At 33.5% G+C, this 21,566-nt stretch overlaps 1 protein-coding gene across 8 annotated transcripts in view; it reads left to right on the top strand.

The window, feature by feature from the left end:
- LOC136968917 (palmitoyltransferase ZDHHC9-like) overlaps window positions 1-21,566 on the top strand; it is a 49,334-nt gene that overhangs the window by 13,914 nt on the left and 13,854 nt on the right. For all 8 annotated transcript variants that reach the window (XR_010879725.1, XM_067262985.1, XM_067262984.1 and 5 more), the window contains exons 2-5: window positions 5,476-5,636; window positions 5,761-5,919; window positions 7,696-7,833; window positions 13,083-13,131. Coding sequence is in view for 7 of the 8 variants with exons in the window: in XM_067262985.1 (XP_067119086.1) it covers window positions 5,476-5,636; window positions 5,761-5,919; window positions 7,696-7,833; window positions 13,083-13,131 (507 nt within the window). In the remaining variant the exon portion in view is untranslated. The remainder of the gene's footprint in view (window positions 1-5,475; window positions 5,637-5,760; window positions 5,920-7,695; window positions 7,834-13,082; window positions 13,132-21,566) is intronic.

The following is a 21,566-nucleotide window of genomic DNA, read 5'->3' as shown; positions in this document are numbered from 1 at the left end:
TGAATGATATGCTTGTCTCATATTGAGAATCTTAAGCATGATTTTACACTTTCAGCAAAGCTTGCAATTTGGCAATTTGTTTTGAGATCTTAGACAATAGCACTCAATGGAAAAGTGGCTGCAAATTCACTTTTCCATTGAATTATCTTCAAATGATTTTACAGATGCTGCTACTTTCAATAAAGTTAAATCTGCATTAATCAAAAATCTTGACATCTTTTACTTGTCTTCTGCACTCTTGTTTTCTAATTATATTTGATTCATTTCTAATAGCATGAATATGAGCCTTTATTCTCATATTTGAATACAAGTATAAATGTGAACAATTTGAGATCATCTCGAAGCAGATGCATATAACACGACTTTGTCATTTTCCTGTCTGTTTTGTCAAGTGAAAAAGTGACTTTGCTAAATGTTCCTAATAAATGAAAATGTTAGTCATTAAAATTTATTGCTACTGTTTAAAGGTTGTGTGAGAGTCAATGTTAACTTATAAAAATAAAAAATATCTGTAGGAATATCTATTGCAGGATAGTATATATAGTGCCTGTATGTCTTCACGCTTGTTTATATGATCAGGTATGGAGACATACAGGCACTGATCTGCATAGGCTGTTTTTTTTTTTCAACCTCTGATGGTCCATAAAATAAAAGAAGACAAGTGTAAATAATGAAATGAATTTATTATCAAAAGTTAGGTACAAACACGTTTACTTTTTGACATGATCACCACAAAGATTGAAGCATTTGTCATGTCTGTGGATGAGCTTTGAAATCCCCTCTTTGTAGAATGTTGCTGCCAGTGAATTGAGATGGGCCCTAACGTTTTTTTGAAGATCGTCATTAATTTCAAACCTCTGCCCTCCTAGCCATGTTTTGTTTAGGGAAAAGGTGAAATTCTTCACACATTAAAAAGTTCCAAGCTGGGTGGGAGTCTTCACCACCTGTAAACACCCAGTGTATGGCCCCGATTTATGCCGAGCGACTTCCAGCTCTTTCCCGAACAGGAAAAGTGGCTAGGAGGGCAGAGATTCGAGACTAATGACGATCTTCAAAACAAAGTTAGGGCCCGTCTCGAGTCACCGATGGCAACATTCTACGACAAAGGGATGGAAAAGCGCGTCTGCAGATATGACAAATGCCTCGATCTTCACATTGATTATGTCGAAAAGTAACCACGTTTGTACCTAACTTTTGGTAATAAATTCATTTTGTTATTTACACTTGTCTTTTTTTTTAATGGACCGTCGGAGGTTAAAAAACCACCCTCGTATATGATCAGGCATATAACTGCTATTATAACTTCACTTCATCCAACACCGGAATATAATCAAGTACCTCTAAAAGCCTGTTACCAGTATGTAATTAACATCAAAATGAAAAAATTAAATTTCACGAACATTTTCGAATCTTCCAAGGTTCTTCCGTTTTGATGTTAATTACACACCGGTTACAGGCTTTTAGAGGTATGTAATTGATAACTGCTATTAACAGCAAGACAACCTTTTTTATTCCAGCAACTATATTAACAGTTGAGACAAGTATTTTTAGGTAGATTGACAGCCCCTATTTCAGACCAGTTGCAGCATACAAATGCATTCTATTTTGGAACATTCATTCTATAATGCTTGAACAAGATTAACAATTATCAAGTTTAAATGTTATACCATTTACTTTCCCAGTTTGTGGAAACTGGGAAAGTAAATAAAATAAAATAACACTAACCTTGTGTTTCTCCCTGCAGAGTGGTGAAAAAATTAATTCAAAATGAACACTTTCTATGAAGTAGACTGAAAACATTTGTTTCGTGTTAATTTTTTCACTATCCTGCTTGGAGAAACTTAAGGCCAAATTTCTAGGGGGTTCTCTTTGACTGGAAATTAACTTTTGTTTCCCTTATCTGTCAACTCAAACAGAAATGCACATGGGCACTGAATATCTTAAAAGTGTTAGATCAGTTCCCCAAGAGAAAGTTGACATGTTCTTTGGTTTATATGAATAGTTCAAGTCACTGAAACTTTTTGTGGCATATTATAGCAAGGAGTTCTTCCTGTAAAAGCAGGGAAGAATTTGCAAACTAAGTGACTGTTTTAGATGTCATTTATTGGACAGCTGTCTGAGATTTTTATAAAAGCCGGGTTCAAACTTTCCGACATTGCACACCGGCTCGTCGACGGATAAGAAGTTTGAAAATATTGGAGAAACGACTACTACAGAATATATGGATCTGATAAAAATCATCCGTGGCGATGTAAATAAAATGGATTACGTTTTGATAGATAAGTTATTTGTAGAAGAGACAACTAATGATATTTGTGCCGATATTTTATTTTCTCACTCGAAAGATATCCTTATTGAGATAGACAAAGAAGGACAAGTTCAAAATCACGACGACAAACAAAGCAAAGTCAAAAATTACAACGATGCAGTAAAATATATCGAAGAAATTCAAGAATTTCTTTTGAATAGAGGGGACACAGATGGACTTACTTTCATTAGTAAATTAAAATTTCATATTGATATGACAAACTTGTAAAGGATGAATGAAATATGAAGCAAACTCTTCTGTCCAATTATTTTAAATAAATTTAATAACAATTGGGAGCTTTGTTTACTTTAAAATCGAGACAAGCAAAAACTTTGAATATTGTTGAGTTATTCATTCAACAAGAACTATAGTACAGTAGTAATAAAAATAAGTTTAGAATGGTTATGACGACGGCATTTGCGGTGAAAGTTCAAAGGTCGAAGGCAATTTTCCAGCCACTTTAAAATATGGGAAGATAAAATCCATCTCATAAACAAAGCATTGACAAATATATCACACTAACCTTATGAAGCTTTGCAGATATATATAGGAAGATATTAGGTATTCTCACATTTATGACCTTAACAGTTTTATGGTGACTTAGATGTAATTTTTAATCAATCATTTATTGAAAAAAAGGAAAATGTTTGAAAAATTTCAAGCAGACAAGTCACTAAATCGATTTTTATTGGTCACTTATGCCACAAATGATGTTTTAAATGCACAAATACCAAATACATTTCCCACTGCTTGAAGTTGCTAGAAAATCATTTTCATAACTTGACATTCAAACTCTCACTTCCTAAAATGACTTTTGTTCTTTTGTTCACCCTTCTATTCATAATAACATTTTCATTTTTTTTTGTTTTTTGTTTACTTTTGCTCGTGTCACTTTTCGACGATATAATAGTTATTCAACATTTATGTTTCATAATTTTTATGTTCTATTTAAAATATCCTGTCCTGCTATTTATAATTCAGTAAAAACAAGATTTTTGACAGCTGAAAAGATGAATAATATACTGTATATATATTTTTGTTACATATTCTACTTATACTTTTTGGTATATTCACATTCCTATCACAAATTTGATGTTTTTGTAATCCATTGTATTCTTCACTATATGATGATTGTGTTAAAATACAGTATAGCTGTCAGCATGTACTGTACCATCTAATAGCAGACAAATTTTTCGGTCTCAATGGCGTCCACTATTCGGAGGTTATACTATATATTACTGTCCGCGCAAGACATTTTAACTGTGTGTCTCATACTATTACTAGAAACATTAAGATGACTTTACTTTTCTTCTCAAACTTAATATAATCAGTGGATGCAAGCTTAAAATTATTAGTTGCAATTAAGATGACATTTGGGCATCATATTAATTTATAAGTTTGATTAATGTTGCAGATAGTAACAAGTTTATGTTTGAAATGTTTAATATTCTATTTCAATAACAACAATTTACAAAGCAATCGTAATTACAGTATAGTTACTTGTTGCTGTCTGGAGGGATATATGGCAGTCCAAACACGATCAAATTTTGTAGACTGATGTTTCGGGATGTGCAGAAGAAATTTCTATACCAGTAAAATTTAATTTAAAAACTTACCATTATGGGATTTTGGGCACCGCGAGTTGCAAAACATAACACACACGTGCTATGGGTGATTTCTGGGTATAAAACTTGGCAGCATATGGAATTTCATTTGTACGAGGGTAATCCCAAAAGTAAGATCTCGTATTTTTTAAAAAATACAAAGAAACATTTATTTTCAATAATGTTCGTATCATTTTAAAGCTCGAGCATTCGTCTATTTTTCTACGTAATCGCCATTTTGGTCGATGCACTTTTGTATGCTCTGTGGCAATATTTGTATGCCCGTGTCATACCGGCTCGCCACCGTGTCGTGTCGAACCGAACAAAATTTGTTGCCAATTGACGGAAGTGTGCGGCGAGTTGTGCGGAGATGTCAAAAATGTCCTCAAGTGGCATAGGGAGTTTTAAGCCGATTGTACTGAAATTCGTGACAAAGAAAGAAGCGAGAGACCGTCAATTTCTGACGAGACAATCGCGAAGGTCGAGCAAACCATGTGTGAAGACCGGCAAATCGCTCTGGACGATCTCTGCATTTTGGTTCTCGGACTTTTCGACATACCAATGTGGGATTTTAACAGAAAAGTTGCAATATCGAAAGGTTTGCGCAAGACGGATCCCTTGACACGGCGAGCCGGTGTGACACGGGCATACGAAAATTGCCACAGCATCTACAAAAATGCATTGATCAATATGGCAATTATGTAGAAAAATAGATAAAAAATGTTCAAGCTTTAATGATATGAACATTATTGAAAATAAACGTTTCTTTGTATTTTTTAAAAAATAGGAGACCTTACTTTTGGGATTACCCTCGTATTATGACAAACCGATCACCACGATCACGACCTTGTTAAAATGTGCTCTTTTTGTAAAACTGTTTTACAGAAATAGTGGCAATGCTGCAAATGCATTTTCAGAGTTTTGATGCCTTAAGAAATTGTGCCAGAGTCGTTTGACTTCAGAAGAATGATCACTTGCTTGAAAGAAATCAAATGTCTATAGGTCCAGACCCCTTTTCAATTGTCAGTTTTCTTATTAAATATATTTTCCGGTTAGTGTTGTAATTTTCTGGAATGCATTAGCTGCACTAACTGGAGTATTTCTGAATTCTCAAATTTAAATATGTAGCATTGTTCTTAATGCTACATATTTAAATTCAAATCAAGAAAAAAACAATCAAAATATTATTAACTAAGAACAGTTGATAATATTTTGATTTTTTTTTTCTTGTAAATTCTGAAGTTGGCCAAATGAATCCAGAAGTAGTTACGATTATTTTTTTTATAATTAAAGTGCATATTGATAATTTACAATAGTTTTTAATAGAATTTATACTTTAAATTGAAATTTTGGGAATACTTTTTCACTTTTATCAAAACAAAATATTTAAATTATATTATTACTTTGTTTGTTATGTGTTTTTTTAAGATTAGAAGAAAAATTTTGTGTGTTTATAAATGCTTTTTGTTTATGTTTAAATATTATTATTAATGAGTTTTTTATAAAGGTTCTGTTTGTTTAATAAAGTTTCCTGAAAGAGAAATATGTTTATTTTACATTTAGCTGTCCGTTTCTTGCTGCCAGAATAAGTCCCGTTCTTCCAGCCGTTGCCGGTGCTCTGTTTCTGTTTGTATTTGCCACATTACTGAGGACGAGTTTCAGTGATCCGGGTGTCATTCCAAGAGCTTCGCCAGAAGAAGCTGCAGATATTGAAAAATTAATTGGTACTTTTGTTGTAACTTTTGTTTTTATAAATCTAAGCATATTTACTCTATTAAAATGGGATGTTGTATTTTTATCTTCATTTCTTTTTAAAGGAGATTATTTTAATAAGTATTACTTTTTCAGAAATTTCAAATGGTTCAAACAGTCCGACATACCGTCCTCCTCCCAGGACGAAAGAAATAATTGTCAATGGACAGACCGTCAAATTAAAATACTGTTTTACGTGCAAGATATTTAGACCTCCGAGGGCTTCCCATTGTAGTCTCTGTGACAATTGCGTTGGCAAGTATTAAATTTCAATAGTAAATTTGAATTTTTTACTGAAAATTTGCTTTTATAGGCATATTCAATTAAGTACAGTAAGATACAGTAAAATAATAAAATAAGAGAAAATCAGACACCAGGCAAGATCCATAAAATCAAACAGTTGGAAACCCTAGCTATTATGGATAGATTAGGTTAGGTTAGTTATATTAATCAGCCAAGGATAGAAGCATGAAGGATCAGACAAAGAGAGCATGCATAGCACCCAAGCACTTTTAATTTAAAAATCTTGCATAGCAGGATGAACACTGTTGTTGTTTATATGCAAATTGAATTAGTTTTAAATCGGTTTGCATAGCCAATCATACAGTTCTTAGCATTTTATGCTTCCTGAATTTGAATGAATGTAGTGTGGTAGTAAGTGAGTGTTTACATAATTTAGTGTTTTTTCCTACTTCCTTTGACATGTTGATTTCTGGTATTCGTGGTCTTTGTGTGGAATCTGTGCCTGTATATTTAGTGAGTGTTTCCTGAAATATAAGTGAGAGCATATTAATTAAATCTATGTTTATGTTATCAGTGATGGATGAGGAAGTGTCTGTAGTATCAATAGTGGTAGTTGTTGCGTGTGTGCCGTAATCAGTGCTTGTTGCTAGATTATCCCGACAGGTTACGTGATCTTCATTAATGTTAGATGTTTCTGTCTGTTGATGTATTTGATCAGAAATCTGTTGTTTGATAAGTTCAAGTGTTGTTTGTGTGATAAGGTTGTTGTGTATAATTGTTCTTTTTTGATCAACAGCCCTCTGTTTGGTGACAGTGAGATGAGGATATTGTTGTGTGAATCTATAGTGTAGTTGTTTGTCTGTATGCTGTCGTGTTTGTTTCGAGTTTTGTGATGGTATAGTAAGTACAGATGATAAACTCGTTCATTTCTACTGTCCATTTCATCCGTCAACGTGGTTTTCCTGCCTTTGTGGTCTGTGGATGCATTGCCACAGAAGCACCAAGGCCAGATTGATTCCTCACAACTGTTGAGGGCATTGCAGTAGCCATGCTTAGGCTGGCACCAGCAGCGCCGCTAGCTGTTTGAGCGCCCGTGTGCAATACCGATTATGCCGCCCCTGTTTAAATACGACTACCTACGCTGAGCTTGCCAGCAATACCAATTTGCCGCCCCCTGGACGTGCCGCCCGCGTGCGGTGCATGCCTTGCACGCCCGCTTACGGCGGGCCTGGCTGGCACTGCTTTCACCACTGGTAACCAAAGGAGACCGTGACATATTTTTCAAACGTGAGCCTCTGCCTAACCCACGCACGCGGACCTTGTTAACCCGGAAATGTCCGAGCTGGTATCAAACTTAGATCTGGTTACTACCATGATAAATATCTCTACAGAATGTGGGTGTGGTCACTCTTAGCTTCATTTCTCTCCATAGACCTTACTGGCATGGGTGTCCCTACCAGGAGCTTGTGCTCCAGCCTGCATTGCCCTATGGATCAGTAAAATTACTGGGCACAACCAGATAATGTTTAAAAAATTATTATAAATTATAATGGTGATTTGAGAGGGTCAGAAAGTGTCGGAATTGAGCCACCAAAGGCAATCAGGACAGAGCAACATTATATAAGATTTGTTCAGATTTTAATTTATAATCATAACAAACTAAACTTATTGATTCATAGCTCTATATTTATATATAGAGCTTTAAATTAGTAATAAATTCCAGCATTAACTGTTTATGTATTTAACATTTTTCTAAGGTAAAATAAAAATGATAATTTTCTTTTCTAGAACGTTTTGATCACCATTGTCCATGGGTTGGAAATTGCGTTGGAAAGAGAAATTATAGATATTTCTACATGTTTATTATGTCTCTTGCAGTATTGTGTGTTTTTATCTTTGCCAATGTTACTATTCATCTTGCTATGGGTAAGATTATTATTTTTATATGCATTAATAAAGACTTTACTATATATACATATACCGTATTTTACGGACTATATAAGACGCACTTTTTTCTTCGAAAAATTGCCTCCAAAATTCAGGTGCGTCTTATAGTCCGTAAAATACGGTATATATTATATAATTATATTAGTTTGTTAAATTATTTATTGCCAGTGACACACCATAGTAATTTTTAATTCAATATTATTTATATAATTATTTCTCAATGATCATATTTTTGTATGACAGGCATTTGTTTATATATTTTATGAAGAAAACAAATTTATGCTATAAAATATTAAAAAATAATAAACAAAAAACTACTTAGTGTTACCCAAACTCCAGCAATTAAACTGTTACAAGAACTGTAGTTTGGGTAACACTGTGAGTAGTTTTTTGTTTGCTATATATCCAGTACTGTGTTGTTATCGTTTTTAGAAACTAATAATTATAGATAAGGAAAGTGTGGTAGAAGTTGAGAATTTTTTATCTGAAATGCTTGAGACTAGAAGTGTTTTGGGTTTGGAATGTATGTATATTTTCATTTTTAAATTCGGACAGCTTTGGGTGGGATCTAAGCATAAACGATACCCATTTCATAATAGAACAACTGGAAGCTTCAGTGACAAACAGAAAAAAATTAAATACCTTCTAAAACCGATAACCGGTGCGAACTATTTTTCTAAATGGCGAACGTTTTCATTGCCCCTCCTGGGCTCTTCCTCAGGCCAATTCTGGATTTGATAATCGAACAGCATAAATAAATGGGACGTGTTCCGTAATTTAAACGATCGAGTACGTTGGGCAACCGCGTGCCGTTCCAAATATTTAAATTTCCTTTTATTCCGTTTGGGAACGATGTGACAAATACCAAACCACACAAAAATCATAAATTACAACAATTTTAATTATTGTTCTGTTTGGTCTCAACTTAAATACACTATATATGTCATTTACAGAAAAAAATATTTGTATTTGACTATACATACATAGATGAGTCTAGTCGATTTGTCCCTTCACACGCTGTACGAGGCAATAACAATTCCACTGGCAAAGTCAACCTTTCCACTGGTGAAATCGACTAGACTCATCTATGTATGTATAGTCAAATAGAAATACTTTTTTTCTGTAAATGTCATATTGGTCTCGGCAATTTTTATTAAACACTATATATGTTTTTGTTCTGTTTGAGGAAGATCTGTGTAATACAGCTGAAGACATTAAAGTGATTAAAGGTTTTTTGTAGTTTTGTATTTCATAATAGAGAATAAACATAAATACTGAAGTTAGTTGTATATAATTTTTAATAATTTTCTATATGTACAGATACAGGTAATTACTTTTGTCATGTTACGTTCGTGTGAAATTTTTATGTGGAGATGAAAGTCAAATTTCAGGTAAAAATAATGTTTTCTACTTACTGTATCTGTATCAAAAGCTTGATGATTAGTAGTAGAAGTATAGTAGTAGTAGTTCCTCCAATGCTAGCTAGCATACCCAGCAGCAGTTATCTTCCGTCGATTTCGATCATGGGCAAGGGCTTCAGCTTCCTCTCAAGTCATATTGAGCATCTTCAAATCTTGAAGAAAAGTTTTATGCCAAGAATTCCTGGAGCATCTTTGTGGTCGTTTGGCACCAGAGAGAACCCATTTCATGGCTGTCTTAGGGATCCTATTGTTCTCCATACGAAAAATGTGGCTGGTTAATTGGACTCTTCTACGGGCGACAATGTTATGAAGTTTGCACATCCCACTCCTTTGGAGAACCTCTTCATTGGTGATATGATCTAAATATCGGATCTTTGGGATTTGTTGTAGGCATCTCTGCTAGAAGACATCGAGCCTTCTATTGATGTTTCCTGATGTCTTCCAGGACTCACTAGCATAAACAGCTATTGGAATCACAATGGAGGTGAACAGGTGGAATTTGATTCTCAATTAGATGGATGGTGAGGATCAGATCTTGTTCATCTGCCAGAAGACTGTCACTGCTTTTCTGATGTGACACTTCACATCCATTTCCATGTCACCATTTTGAGAAATTACACTTTCCAAGTAGGTAAATCTCTCCACCTCCTCCAATCATTGTGCTCTGACAATTACTCCCCACGTTAGGACAGTGTTACACACACACATAATTTTCGTCTTCACGGTATTTATCCTAAGGCCAAGTCTGTGTGCCTCTGGACCCAATGTGGCCGTGGCATGCTGTATCATTGTCTTGCTTTCCTCTAATAGGGAGATATCACCAGCAAAAATCAAATCTCTGATTGTCCTGGTCAAACCAGTGGATGCCTGCCCCAATGCGCACGTCAGACTCTTCTGCCTGATGCATGACATAATCAAGGGCAATGAGGATAAGGAAAGGGGACAGGACACAACCCTGCCTGACTCTTGTCATAATTTCAAGGAAGTCCATATGACCATCTTCAGTCTTGACTCAACAACTTAAATGCAGATATAAGGCCTTGAAAATGGTGACAAAGTTTGTTGGTACACCATATAATCGCAGGATCCACCAGAGGGACTCGTGGTGAACACTGTTAAAAGCCTTCTTGAAATCAATGAAATTGATGGCCAATGGTGGTGATACTCAACACATTGTTTGATGATATTTTGAAGAGAGAAGATCTGCTCGCTGCGTGATCTTCCACAGTGAAACCGAGCTTGCTCCTCCCAGAAGTGTTGATTGAGGGCAATCTGCAGGTGTCAAGGAAGGATCACACAAGATACCTTTACAGAAAGGAGGGTGATACCTCGTCAGTTCGTACATTCAGATATTGGTTGTGGGGCTATAGGCAAAGTAAAGCCATGCTTTCTAAAAACCCCACAATTAACACTAAGAAGAGTGTTATACAATGATAGAGATACTCTCACATTAAATGAAAACATCTGAGGTCTACGAAATTCCATTAAAACATGTCACTGTCAGGGGAGGAAATTAACTACATAGGTGCTACTACCAGAATGCTACAGTCCCACATCCTGGAACATCAAGAGGATATTAGAAACAATAGACCAGACATGGAAAAATGCGGCTCCGAGAGCCGCATGCAGCTCTTTTTGAGTTACGTGCGGCTCTTGCCGAAAGTGTTAATTTCTGTTTATTATTATTATTTTCACAATTTTATTTTTATAATTTTGTGAAAATATGTTTAGTAAAAAAATTCAACATTTGTTTTATATTATATTTATATTATATAATAAAATCGCACGCCTTACCATACTATCTGCCACGACAGTACAGAACTGCGGCTCCCATGCATTTTGCAAACGTACATTTCGGCTCCCACTGAACTCTTGCCTGCCCACCCCTGCAATAGACCAACAATGGAGTTAGCTAAAAAGGTACTAGACCAAGATTATCTACCGCTTTGTGCACACACTAAATTACTTAAGCAGTGCAACAATCGAAGAGAATTATTCATACGGGAGAACCTCTATATATCCACTGTAACACCATGCAACACATCGACCTTAGAAACCGCACAACTGTGGATAACATTATTCAAATAATTTAAATTATGATTCTTCCTTCCCATTTGTACCACAACCAAATACAGCTCACTTTATTACTTTTTAAGTATTTTTGGGGATATTACATCATTTGCAGCACATTTCTATAAATTTTGAATATTTTCCAATTTTAAAATCAATTTATTCCGAATTCCATTCACGTGCATTAGATAATTTCAAAAGTCTGTTCAAAAGCCGAACGTTCGAAAATAATTGTAGTTGATTTTTCGCCCGAGAATGGTAGCTATAAGCTATTGAAAGTGCCGGCGAATATATCTAAAATCTAAAAATAGCAATTTATAACACCTCAACACTGAAGTGTTAATTATTTTATTTAAAAATTAGAAGTTGAGTATTTTAATTATATGCAGTCTATTTTTACCATCATGTTTTAAATCTATAACTACTGTATGGTTAAATAATGTTTTCAAAAATTTCTTAAGCAGAAACAAGAAACAATCAAATGATTTCTCTGAAATAACTTTTTGGCTAGAACCTGGCTAAATGAGATCTGATTTGGTGATATCATTTGATTGTATAAGATGGCCTTTTTAGAACACAGAATTTCATTATGCCCGAGGAAGAACCAGAAGAGGTTCGAAAACGTTTGCGATTTACCGAGAGAAAAAGCACACCGGTCAAAGGCACTTCAGTTGTTTATTTTAATTTTGCTCCGGTTTTTATCCTTTATACTTTAAGATGGCCTTGTATATAATTATATACTCTTCAAAGACTGCGTAGATTTGCACTATAGACTCTAGTATACCTTTTAAACACAGCCGTTTATTGCTAATATTCGAACGTTTTCGGTTATTTTTAATAACCTTTCTCAAGAACAGTTACTTTCGAATGCGGTCGTAAAAATTTGAACACGTCGCCAATCGCGATATTCATTATAACAGGCAAGGAAATTGCTTATGGGTGTTATACTAATATAATACGTATAACAACGGACAAGCTGAGGAATCAGTTAAGGATATATTTTTATAATTTTTTGGTTTGTAAACCTCCCGTTAGGAGATCGAGAATAGAACCATTTCAAAAGCTCGTTTTCGATTGGCGACGTGTTCAAATTTTTACGACCGCATTCGAAAGTAACTGTTCTTGAGAAAGGTTATTAAAAATAACCGAAAACGTTCGAATATTAGCAATAAACGGCTGTGTTTAAAAGGTATACTAGAGTCTATAGTGTATATAATTATGAAAACATTAGCAGAGTCCAAATAACTAGCTGGAACTACAGATCATATACTTAACACTGTTCAGTTTCCTGCAAAAATGGTTTAATGCAACAACAAATGCTTTCAGCCTATTTAACAGATAGCCTATTAAATAGGCCAATAATGTTTGTTGTTATGTTAAACCATTATTGCTGGAAATTGAAAGGTATTAATTTAAGCTAATATTTTTATATACTTATCTTGTGATGTCTATTTATTACATTATCCAGTAATTTAATAATATCATTTACTGATTTTAGACAATAACTTGCATTAGTTGCACATTAGTCCCACATCAAAGTTTATAATAAGTAACAGAGTAGTGTTATCAAATCAATTGGTGTAATTTTGGTTGTTTCACTTTATATTTTGAAATATAAAAAGTTAATAGAAGAAATTAAGAAAAGTTAAAAATTTAAACTTTAACTAATGATAATTACTAATTAAATTTATTATCTCATTAAAAGATATGCATGAATTCTTTTCGTTTTATTTTCAGTTGCTCGCGAAACAAATTTCATCGAAGCAATTAAAGACTCTCCCGCAAGGTATTTACAGAAAAATTGTTTTTAAACTGATATTAATATAAACAATTTTGACAAGTTTTGGTTATAGATACCAAAATTATTGAACTTTATTACATGCAATGTCTGACTCTTTTTTTGGTGCATTAATCAGTATAATTTATAACAGAAAAAACATCTTAATAGTGAAAAATTTATGTGCAAAAGAAATGTTTTCAACCTGTTCAAGAAGTTGTCTTGGGTTACACATTAACACTTTCGTTGCGTACAGACACGACACAAAATTGCATCATTCGGATGCTGGAATGCCTTGGTAAATTGCATAGGCATTTTTTTCTTTTTACATCATTTATTACTGCTCAGAAGGGCATGAACCATTTTAGAGATTATATTTTATTACTTGGTTTCTTACTTTTTTAGGATGTATTTTATTATAATGGTTTTCCATCATTTTGTCCTCCCGTAGGTGCCAATGACTCATTTGCATCATCACACATAATTCTATAAAGAGTGCTCAAAATGAAAAAGCTTTCTTTTTTAATTTGTGTATACTAGTGATACACTTTATGAAAAAACAAATTTGCGTATTTGGTGCAACTTTTATCAATTGTGCAGCAGAAGTGTTAAAGAAAATAATAATATAAAAAATTGAATGTGTTACAAATTTTTGAATAGGAAATTCAAAACATGAGATATACAACAGTAAAATCTGAATAAACTGGAAATTTCCAGAATGGAGAGATTTTCTAATTTTACTATAAACCAGAAACCTGTTTAATGCAGAAATGGAAAAGGTTTTTGGGTACAAAGAATGTAACTTAACCTGAATAATGTGGAAAATTAAGATTGCACTTGTAGACAAAGAAGTAAAATCACTTCTAGGAATTTCTATAATGATTATTTCAGAGCATCACAAACTGTATTCCAAGAATAATTTCAAACTTTGTCAGGTAAACAAAAGACTTAAGAAAAGTAGACATAATGGCAGAAGATCTTTCTTAATATTACTCTCTGTTGGAATTAATCAAGGACAGAATTGAATATTTTTAAGAATAGAGAATTTTCAAGAATAGGAATGTGTTTCTGAGAATCAAGTTCTTAAGAGCAAACAATTAGCATATGTAATTTGTAAAAAAGTGAGAATAAGGTAACACCAATGCTGTCAGTTTGCATTGTATGGAGCAACTAACTAGTATTAAGTATTCGAAAACATATTGATTAACATGTTGATAATTACAGGGATCGGAGTTAACAGTTAATTAGAATATTAAAATTCTTAGAGAAGTTAGATCATAAAATAACTTGGTCGGTATTACTGAAATGGATTGGAATTTGTAATTGTAAAGTGAAACCTCATTCCTGATACTCAAATTGGCTTGTTCACTGTTGTATGAAACTCTTTACTGTCAAATAGTTCTTAGTTCTTGTATTTGAATACTTCTGTCTTCAGTTAGAATCACTTTGAATTAAACCTAGTAATAAAATCTTTTTTTATGTATGTTAAAGTGATATTTCTATAAAAAATGAACATAACTGTGTGATATTTCTCTGGTACAATTTAAAGATAAACAAAAAAAAATACTAAAACCTGTTAAAACAGAAAAAATAATTTAGTACTGTGGAATTCCAGTTTACACAGGTTTTACTGTATAAACAAAATATTTTCAACCAATAAACTGTGAACTAAACAACTATCAAAACTATGCATGAATAGAAATAAATTACAATAAAATGATTAATTTCATAATAAATAAAAAAACATAATGTACAAATCTTTTTATAGTAATTCTCAAAATGCAACTTCTAAATGAAGATAATTGGTAATGGTAATTGGTCTCTGGTGATTAGACAATTTATTACTAAATTTCATCTATATTTTATTTCAGTGAAGGTTTTATTATTTCCTTTTATTTAGATTGTAAAGTACTATCTTTAGTATCTAAGGAAACCGACACTAACTGCGGTTGGTAAAACTTCCGTTAACCTAACGGGTACTTTACGCGGATTCGAGATTAGTTGCCAGGCCTGGACTTTTACGCGTGCACCAAAAAAATTAGTAAGAATAATGTCAAATAAGATACAAAGTCAATAAAATTTCAAATATATTTAATTAGTAGTTCTAGTTCAAACTATGTACAAGATTCAATAATCAAAACAAAATTTATTAAAGAAAAATCAATAAGTCAACCCGACAATAGAACTCGGCTACTTAGCTTAACTTAATCCTAATTCCCCTTTGAAAATTCGACAAATCAAATACTTAAGAACCACGAACAAAATCTCTTACGAACTAAATGCCTATCCGTCACCTCACTATACTAGGAACCTGTTTCCTCAATCCTTTTGCTATCGTCAAATCGAATTCCTCTTTAAACACGCGATCGCCTAATTCTCAATCTGGACTTCGCCTCGAATTTTTCACTCGGTAGTACACCTCGCTCTGGAAATCGCCTCGATCGTCTTCGATTATCGTGCTGGTTTTATTCTGTGAGGTGACGTCACAAATCATCATCTTGAGTTACTTTCCTTATTTACATTCTTATCACTAATGTACAATTTCTTTCTGGCAACTCATTTCTCCAACAATTCTTACAAACCGTTTACAAAGTATTAGCGCAATTTTTCGGGATGTTTTTACGACGGTTTAGTAAGTCTTTCTTCTAGTGAATGTGGGGACTCCCCCCATTTTTTCTGCGGACTTTTCATTTCTGCTGGGCAGTGCAAGTGCGCGTGATTTTTCCTACGGCGCTTCGTTCTTCCACGAGTTGGTTTATTTTATTTTTTTTCTTCCTTTTTTGTTACTTAGGAGAGTGGTGGGAAACTTTCGTCCTAACTAAACATAAGCCCCAAACAAAATATAATAAAATGAAAAAAATAATAGCAAAATAAAAATAACGCTCGGACTTAGTTCCTTACATTACGGAAACGTTTTATTTCTGTTCTATATACAATAAAGAGAAAACTTCAAACTGAGAACAAATCCAACAATTCTGCATAACTTTGGTTTGAAGATTCTGAGAATATTATTCTTGTCAATTTACTTCCTACTCTGCTGTTTTTAATTTTGTGCAAAGTATTTCTTCTGAGACTAGATGAGTTACCATACATGAATAACCTCAAAATCTCAATCTGCTTAACTACAGGATACTTCAAATAAGGAGAAAGGTCTATTTATTTAACTTGGATTATAACTAAGCCATCGAACAAAGAACATCACTGTAGTGTTTATTCAAATTGGAGAAGAATGACAACATAATTTATATTTCCAAAGGATAGGTTAAATAAAACGGTAGTTCAACACCCTAGGAAGGGTTGGAGATACATTTATTGCAATGTGTGGTAATTGTTTACCTCAATCATCAATGTCAATCTGTATATATATTGGAGGAAGAGTCAATGATAATGAGTAAGAAAAATTTCTCATTGTCAGATTTTGTGTGGATATAAAAAATACATAGCATCTGTTGTGTACAGTACTTGTTTCTACTTCTAATTTTTGTAGTATGGTATAAAACCGCTATGCTAACCTACAGTCTGGGCCCACAAAATTTCCATTTATAATCCTCTATATGTGCCCTTTGGAACATTTAAGGCCCTTTTCACAAATACTGAATGAATTTTATTTTGGTCGTCTTCTTGGGACAGAAATGTGTTTCACTACCTTTTTCTTCTTACAGTTAGACGATGGCTGGACAATTAATGAATACACACTGTCTTTAGTTGTTAATTTAGTTTAATCCAAATGTACACACTTTTCACATTTTACAAATCTTCAGGCATCTTCAGGCAAAATAGAATGTATTTAGAATGAAACCAGAATTTTAAACAGCTGTGTGTCAATGGATTTTAAATAGATTTCTTAATTGAAATTTTTATTTCTGTGCCAATTTTTGAACAAAATTTATAAAATTATTTTTTTGAATGCAAGTGAAAGTAATGTGAAAAGGAAACATTAAAGAAATATTTTAAAAAAATATAAAGGAATTAAATATATAAAGTACAATTTAAGGGCTTGAGATGCAACAGCCATTATTCAGGGAGTCAAAAATAGGCTTATTGAATGAGCTTAATGTTGTTATATAAAAAGACTCCCAGAGAAAAAAAATTACTTTACAATCCGTATATTCTTTGAGCAGGGCATGACATTATGATTAAATACATTTCTGGAGAGGTCAGTGGAAAGCTTATTATTTAAGATATTGTCTTGGTGTTCTTCGAATCAATTTAGCAACTTTCTGGTTGTGGTTCCTATATAAAAAATTTTTTGACCCAGAGCTCAAATCTTGCATCATATAGACACCTGATTTTTCTAGATCAGAAAATTTTGAATTATATGGGTTATGCTAGAACAAAGTACAAATTTTGGCCATTAAAAAGATACACCCAATTCTGATAAAGTTTCAAAAGCTCCACTTTGTAGGTGTGGCCTTTACCCTGACCCTAATTTAATACTCTGTTACTCTGAGGCCAAATTTCTGGGCATCATATTTGACCAGAAGTTAACATTTATTCCACATGTCCATTATCTAAAATCAATGTGTTTGAAATCATTGAATATATTAAAGGTATTGTCAAAATTATCCTGGGGTGCTATTGTTTGATACTATGCATTTGCCAGTCACTGATTTGATCAAAGCTAGACTATAGGTGCAATCAACTATAGCTAAGTAAGAGAATCTGCACTTTGCATGTTAGACCCGATACACCACCAAGATACACCACTCGATACACCACGTGAATCGAGGCATTCTGTATGTCTCTCATGCACGGTCTGTATGTTGAAGCATTTGAGCTACCACTCCATACAAGGAGGAAACAGCTGTATCTTTTTATAGAACTGAAACCTTGGAACATCCCACAAGGAGCATTATATTTAACATAGATGTCCATAAATTATTCCACTTCATCCATCTTGTACTATTGCATTTGGTATGTGCATGCAATCTGTACTGACAAGTGAGTGAGATCAGGCTAGATATAAATGCTATTTTTTCCAGTGGTATGTAATCCTATGGCTCTGTGGATAGCAAATCAATTGGTAGCAGTTGAGGCTGGTATTTGATACCTGCCTCAACAGTAATTCAAAATTGAGTACTGCTGACTATATACACCTGCAACAGTTCACAGAGATATGTCATAAATATAGAAGTTTTGTTTTTATTTATACAGATGAATCTAAATTTCACAGTCATGTTGGATCCTCTGTGATCTGTCACGACGACATGGTGACAGATCAACTAGCAATGGCTGCCTCAGTATTCTCTGCCAGACTATCTGTCATCCACATAGCACTAAAACATACTGCAAACAAAGGACGCCATCACATTATATTTTCACTCACTCACTCAATATAGGCTTTGAACTCTCTGCAGTTTTCTCAGCACTGTCTTGTGCAAAAGGTCTAGCAGCTTTTATAACAACTTTTTTCACAAGGCTACCAAATCAGATTTTCTTGGGTTCAGGGACATATAGGCATAAGGGGAAACGAATTGGCTGACCTAGCAACAAAGTCAGCTGCTCCACTCGGCCAGTTCCGTCACGCAATACCCTACACTGATTTACAATCCACCATAAAGGCTAAACTGTATAACTTATGGCAATGTTTTGGGATAGCCAGAGTAGCAATAAACTGCATAAGATGAAACCAGTTATAGAATTGTGGGAATTGAGCCTTTGCAGGAATGCTGAGAGGATGTTGTCCTGGCACAATTGGACAAAGGACACAGTTTTTTCACCCATTGCTATCTCTTAATGAGTGAGAATCCACCCGAATGATCTTTGTGCCAGTCTTTTAACTGTTACGTACTTAAAATATGCCTATCAGATTTTTACCAGATCATGTTTGAGATATTTTAATCAGTCTAATCTTAATCTTTTAGCTATTATTGGCAAAGATTTTAACCCTTTACACTTTTTGCATTTTTTCAGACACTAGTATTCAGAACTTTGATCTTTTAAACTCTTCTGCGATTTATTATTTTAATTCTGTTTTAACTGTTTGTCTTGTGGCTTGCATTTTACATTTTATTGTTTTGTTTCTGTTGAATGGTTTTATGAGGCTTTTAATATTTTTATACTATTTTTGTACTTGTTCATATTTTGATCCTATTGGCTATTTGTATGATTTTACCATATTAATTCTTTGTATACTGCAATTTTATATTTTAACTTAATGGTTCCCTTTACAGACATCATTTTATTTTTATGCTTTTTTAGATGTTTACCTTGTGGTTGGTGCAGCATGGCCCATGAGTTACTTGTGTTATAAAACAAGAACCTAACTTAACCTCAAAAACTTTGCATGAAAAAGATATTCTTTGTAAAATACCTTGTTTTCATAAATATTGTCGGTATTTGTTGTAACAAATGTTTCATTTTGAAAATTGAGAAGAGAGAGAAAATATACAAGAATTTGGTATAAACTGTTTTATTGGGTATTCATACATTGAAGTCATGTCAGAGATTATATACATTCATAAGGGATGCAATGGTTTAGATATAAAATATAGAAAAAATTTATCTTATTTTATGGCATATAAGATGCATTCCCAGTTTGGTCTCTTTTTACCTATGTGTGACTCCATAACTATGTGATTGGCACAGTTTGGCCAAGAGGCTCTTGCACCAACCCAAAAGCTAACCGACCAACCAACCCTTTCAGCACATAATATTTAGGAAAAAAGTATTTAGTGTATTTAGGTTATTCCTTTGTGTTTTTGGCAATTAGTCCCAAAAAAATTTTTACTATATTTTAGTACATTTAATAATCAGAGAAAAAGAGGAGATTAAAGGAGTCATTTACAATTAAAATTTACCATTAAATTATTCGGTTAATGTTACCCTTGGTGCCGAGATGGCGGCACTTCTGGTCGCCATCTTGGACTACTCCGGAGTCTGCGCATTTTGTACTATTATGTTACGTGACCACATGACTCCTATTCTGTACTAAACTATTATTGACAATTATACAAAACAAAAATATACTCACATTAAATGACTTTTATTTTCCTTTCTTAGACTTCTTCCCGACTTTGGTAGATTGACCTTCGCTTCTTAAGGATTTTTTTCCCCTGATTTCGCTTCAGCTACTACTTTTGAGGACTTCTTATTTGTTATTATTAAACTTCCTGAATTGACATATTCGTAAACTATCCAATTTAGAGTTTGTTCGGATCTGTTGTTTACCTGACAAATAAAACAATTTTTGTCCTCTCTGCATATGCCTCCTACAACCCATTTCGTAGATTTCATTAAACGGCCTTTTTCTTACTTCCTTTTGCATATAACTGTTTCGTCGATTTCAACGGTCTTATTTGGCCCACCGATTTTTGAAGCTTGTCATGTTACTTAGTGAAGATTGCTTCACTAAGTGTGCACTAAAAGCTAGTGTAGATTGGTCGAATCACATACGATTAGCGAAATTAGCATTACTAATCGTATGTGATTCGACCAGTCTACACTAGCTTTTCGAGATATCCCTGCCGCTAAAGTCAAAGTCGTTGCAGTACATTCTAGACATAGGTAGTGCCATACGAAGGACAAGATACATCCCCAGGATAAACGGCCAAATTTACTCCTAAAATTTCCTTTGTACACTGAATATTTAATTCCACACGAACTGCATCTAAGAATACATTCTTGTCTTTCTCTTCTATAATATAATTTACATGTTTTATTACACGTAGAACAAATCGACTCAATCTGTTGTATACCTAATTTGACTGCAAATTTAAATGCATTATCAATTGCCGGGTCCAATCCTAATTCCGAATAATCGTTTTCTATTAATTTATAAAACTGCCGGGAATTACATTCTGCCCAAAATTCGTCCAAACTCATATCTACTTCACCCATTTTCACAATATTAGCAACTCGCTAAAAAAATTAAAATTTACTTTAAAAATTATTCAAAAACTAATAACTATTCGAAAAAATAACATTTAAGTTTAAAATAATTACCAATTTAACCATTTAGAAAGTACTTTTTTTTAACAATAACTCAAAGTTAGCATTTAGCGTGCAATACACCACTGTCAACCACACTCCCTACGGATCAAATTTGCATATGTCGATGTTATTTCTCCAGGTACAACGTCATAATTATTACATTTGCATATCCTTTCGGATCTACTCTTACCAACTCAATGATCATATTTACATATTATGCGACTCGATTTTCTAGCGACTCCCTTTATTAAATTTAACTCGGGACTCTCGTATTCGAGATTACCGGAAGCGTCGCCATCTTGGCACCAAGGGTAACATTAACCAATTATTCTTTATGAATTTATGTGAAAACTGCTAAGCTGTATCAAAAAGCAATATATATATATAACAAGCTACTGGTATTTTCTATTGAATATGAAACAGAAGAGCAGCATAGCAAAAGTCATTACTCTTCATTATTAAAGAATTTTAATCACTTCAAAAGCCTGAAAATAATAATAGTGATATGTTAC

This window comes from Centruroides vittatus, unplaced genomic scaffold (genome assembly GCF_030686945.1).
Source record: "Centruroides vittatus isolate TY-2023 unplaced genomic scaffold, ASM3068694v2 contig_166, whole genome shotgun sequence".
NCBI classification, from domain to species: Eukaryota; Metazoa; Arthropoda; class Arachnida; order Scorpiones; family Buthidae; genus Centruroides; species Centruroides vittatus.
The sequence above is the reverse complement of the archived record's forward strand: the minus strand, read 5'-3'. Positions and strand labels throughout refer to the sequence as shown.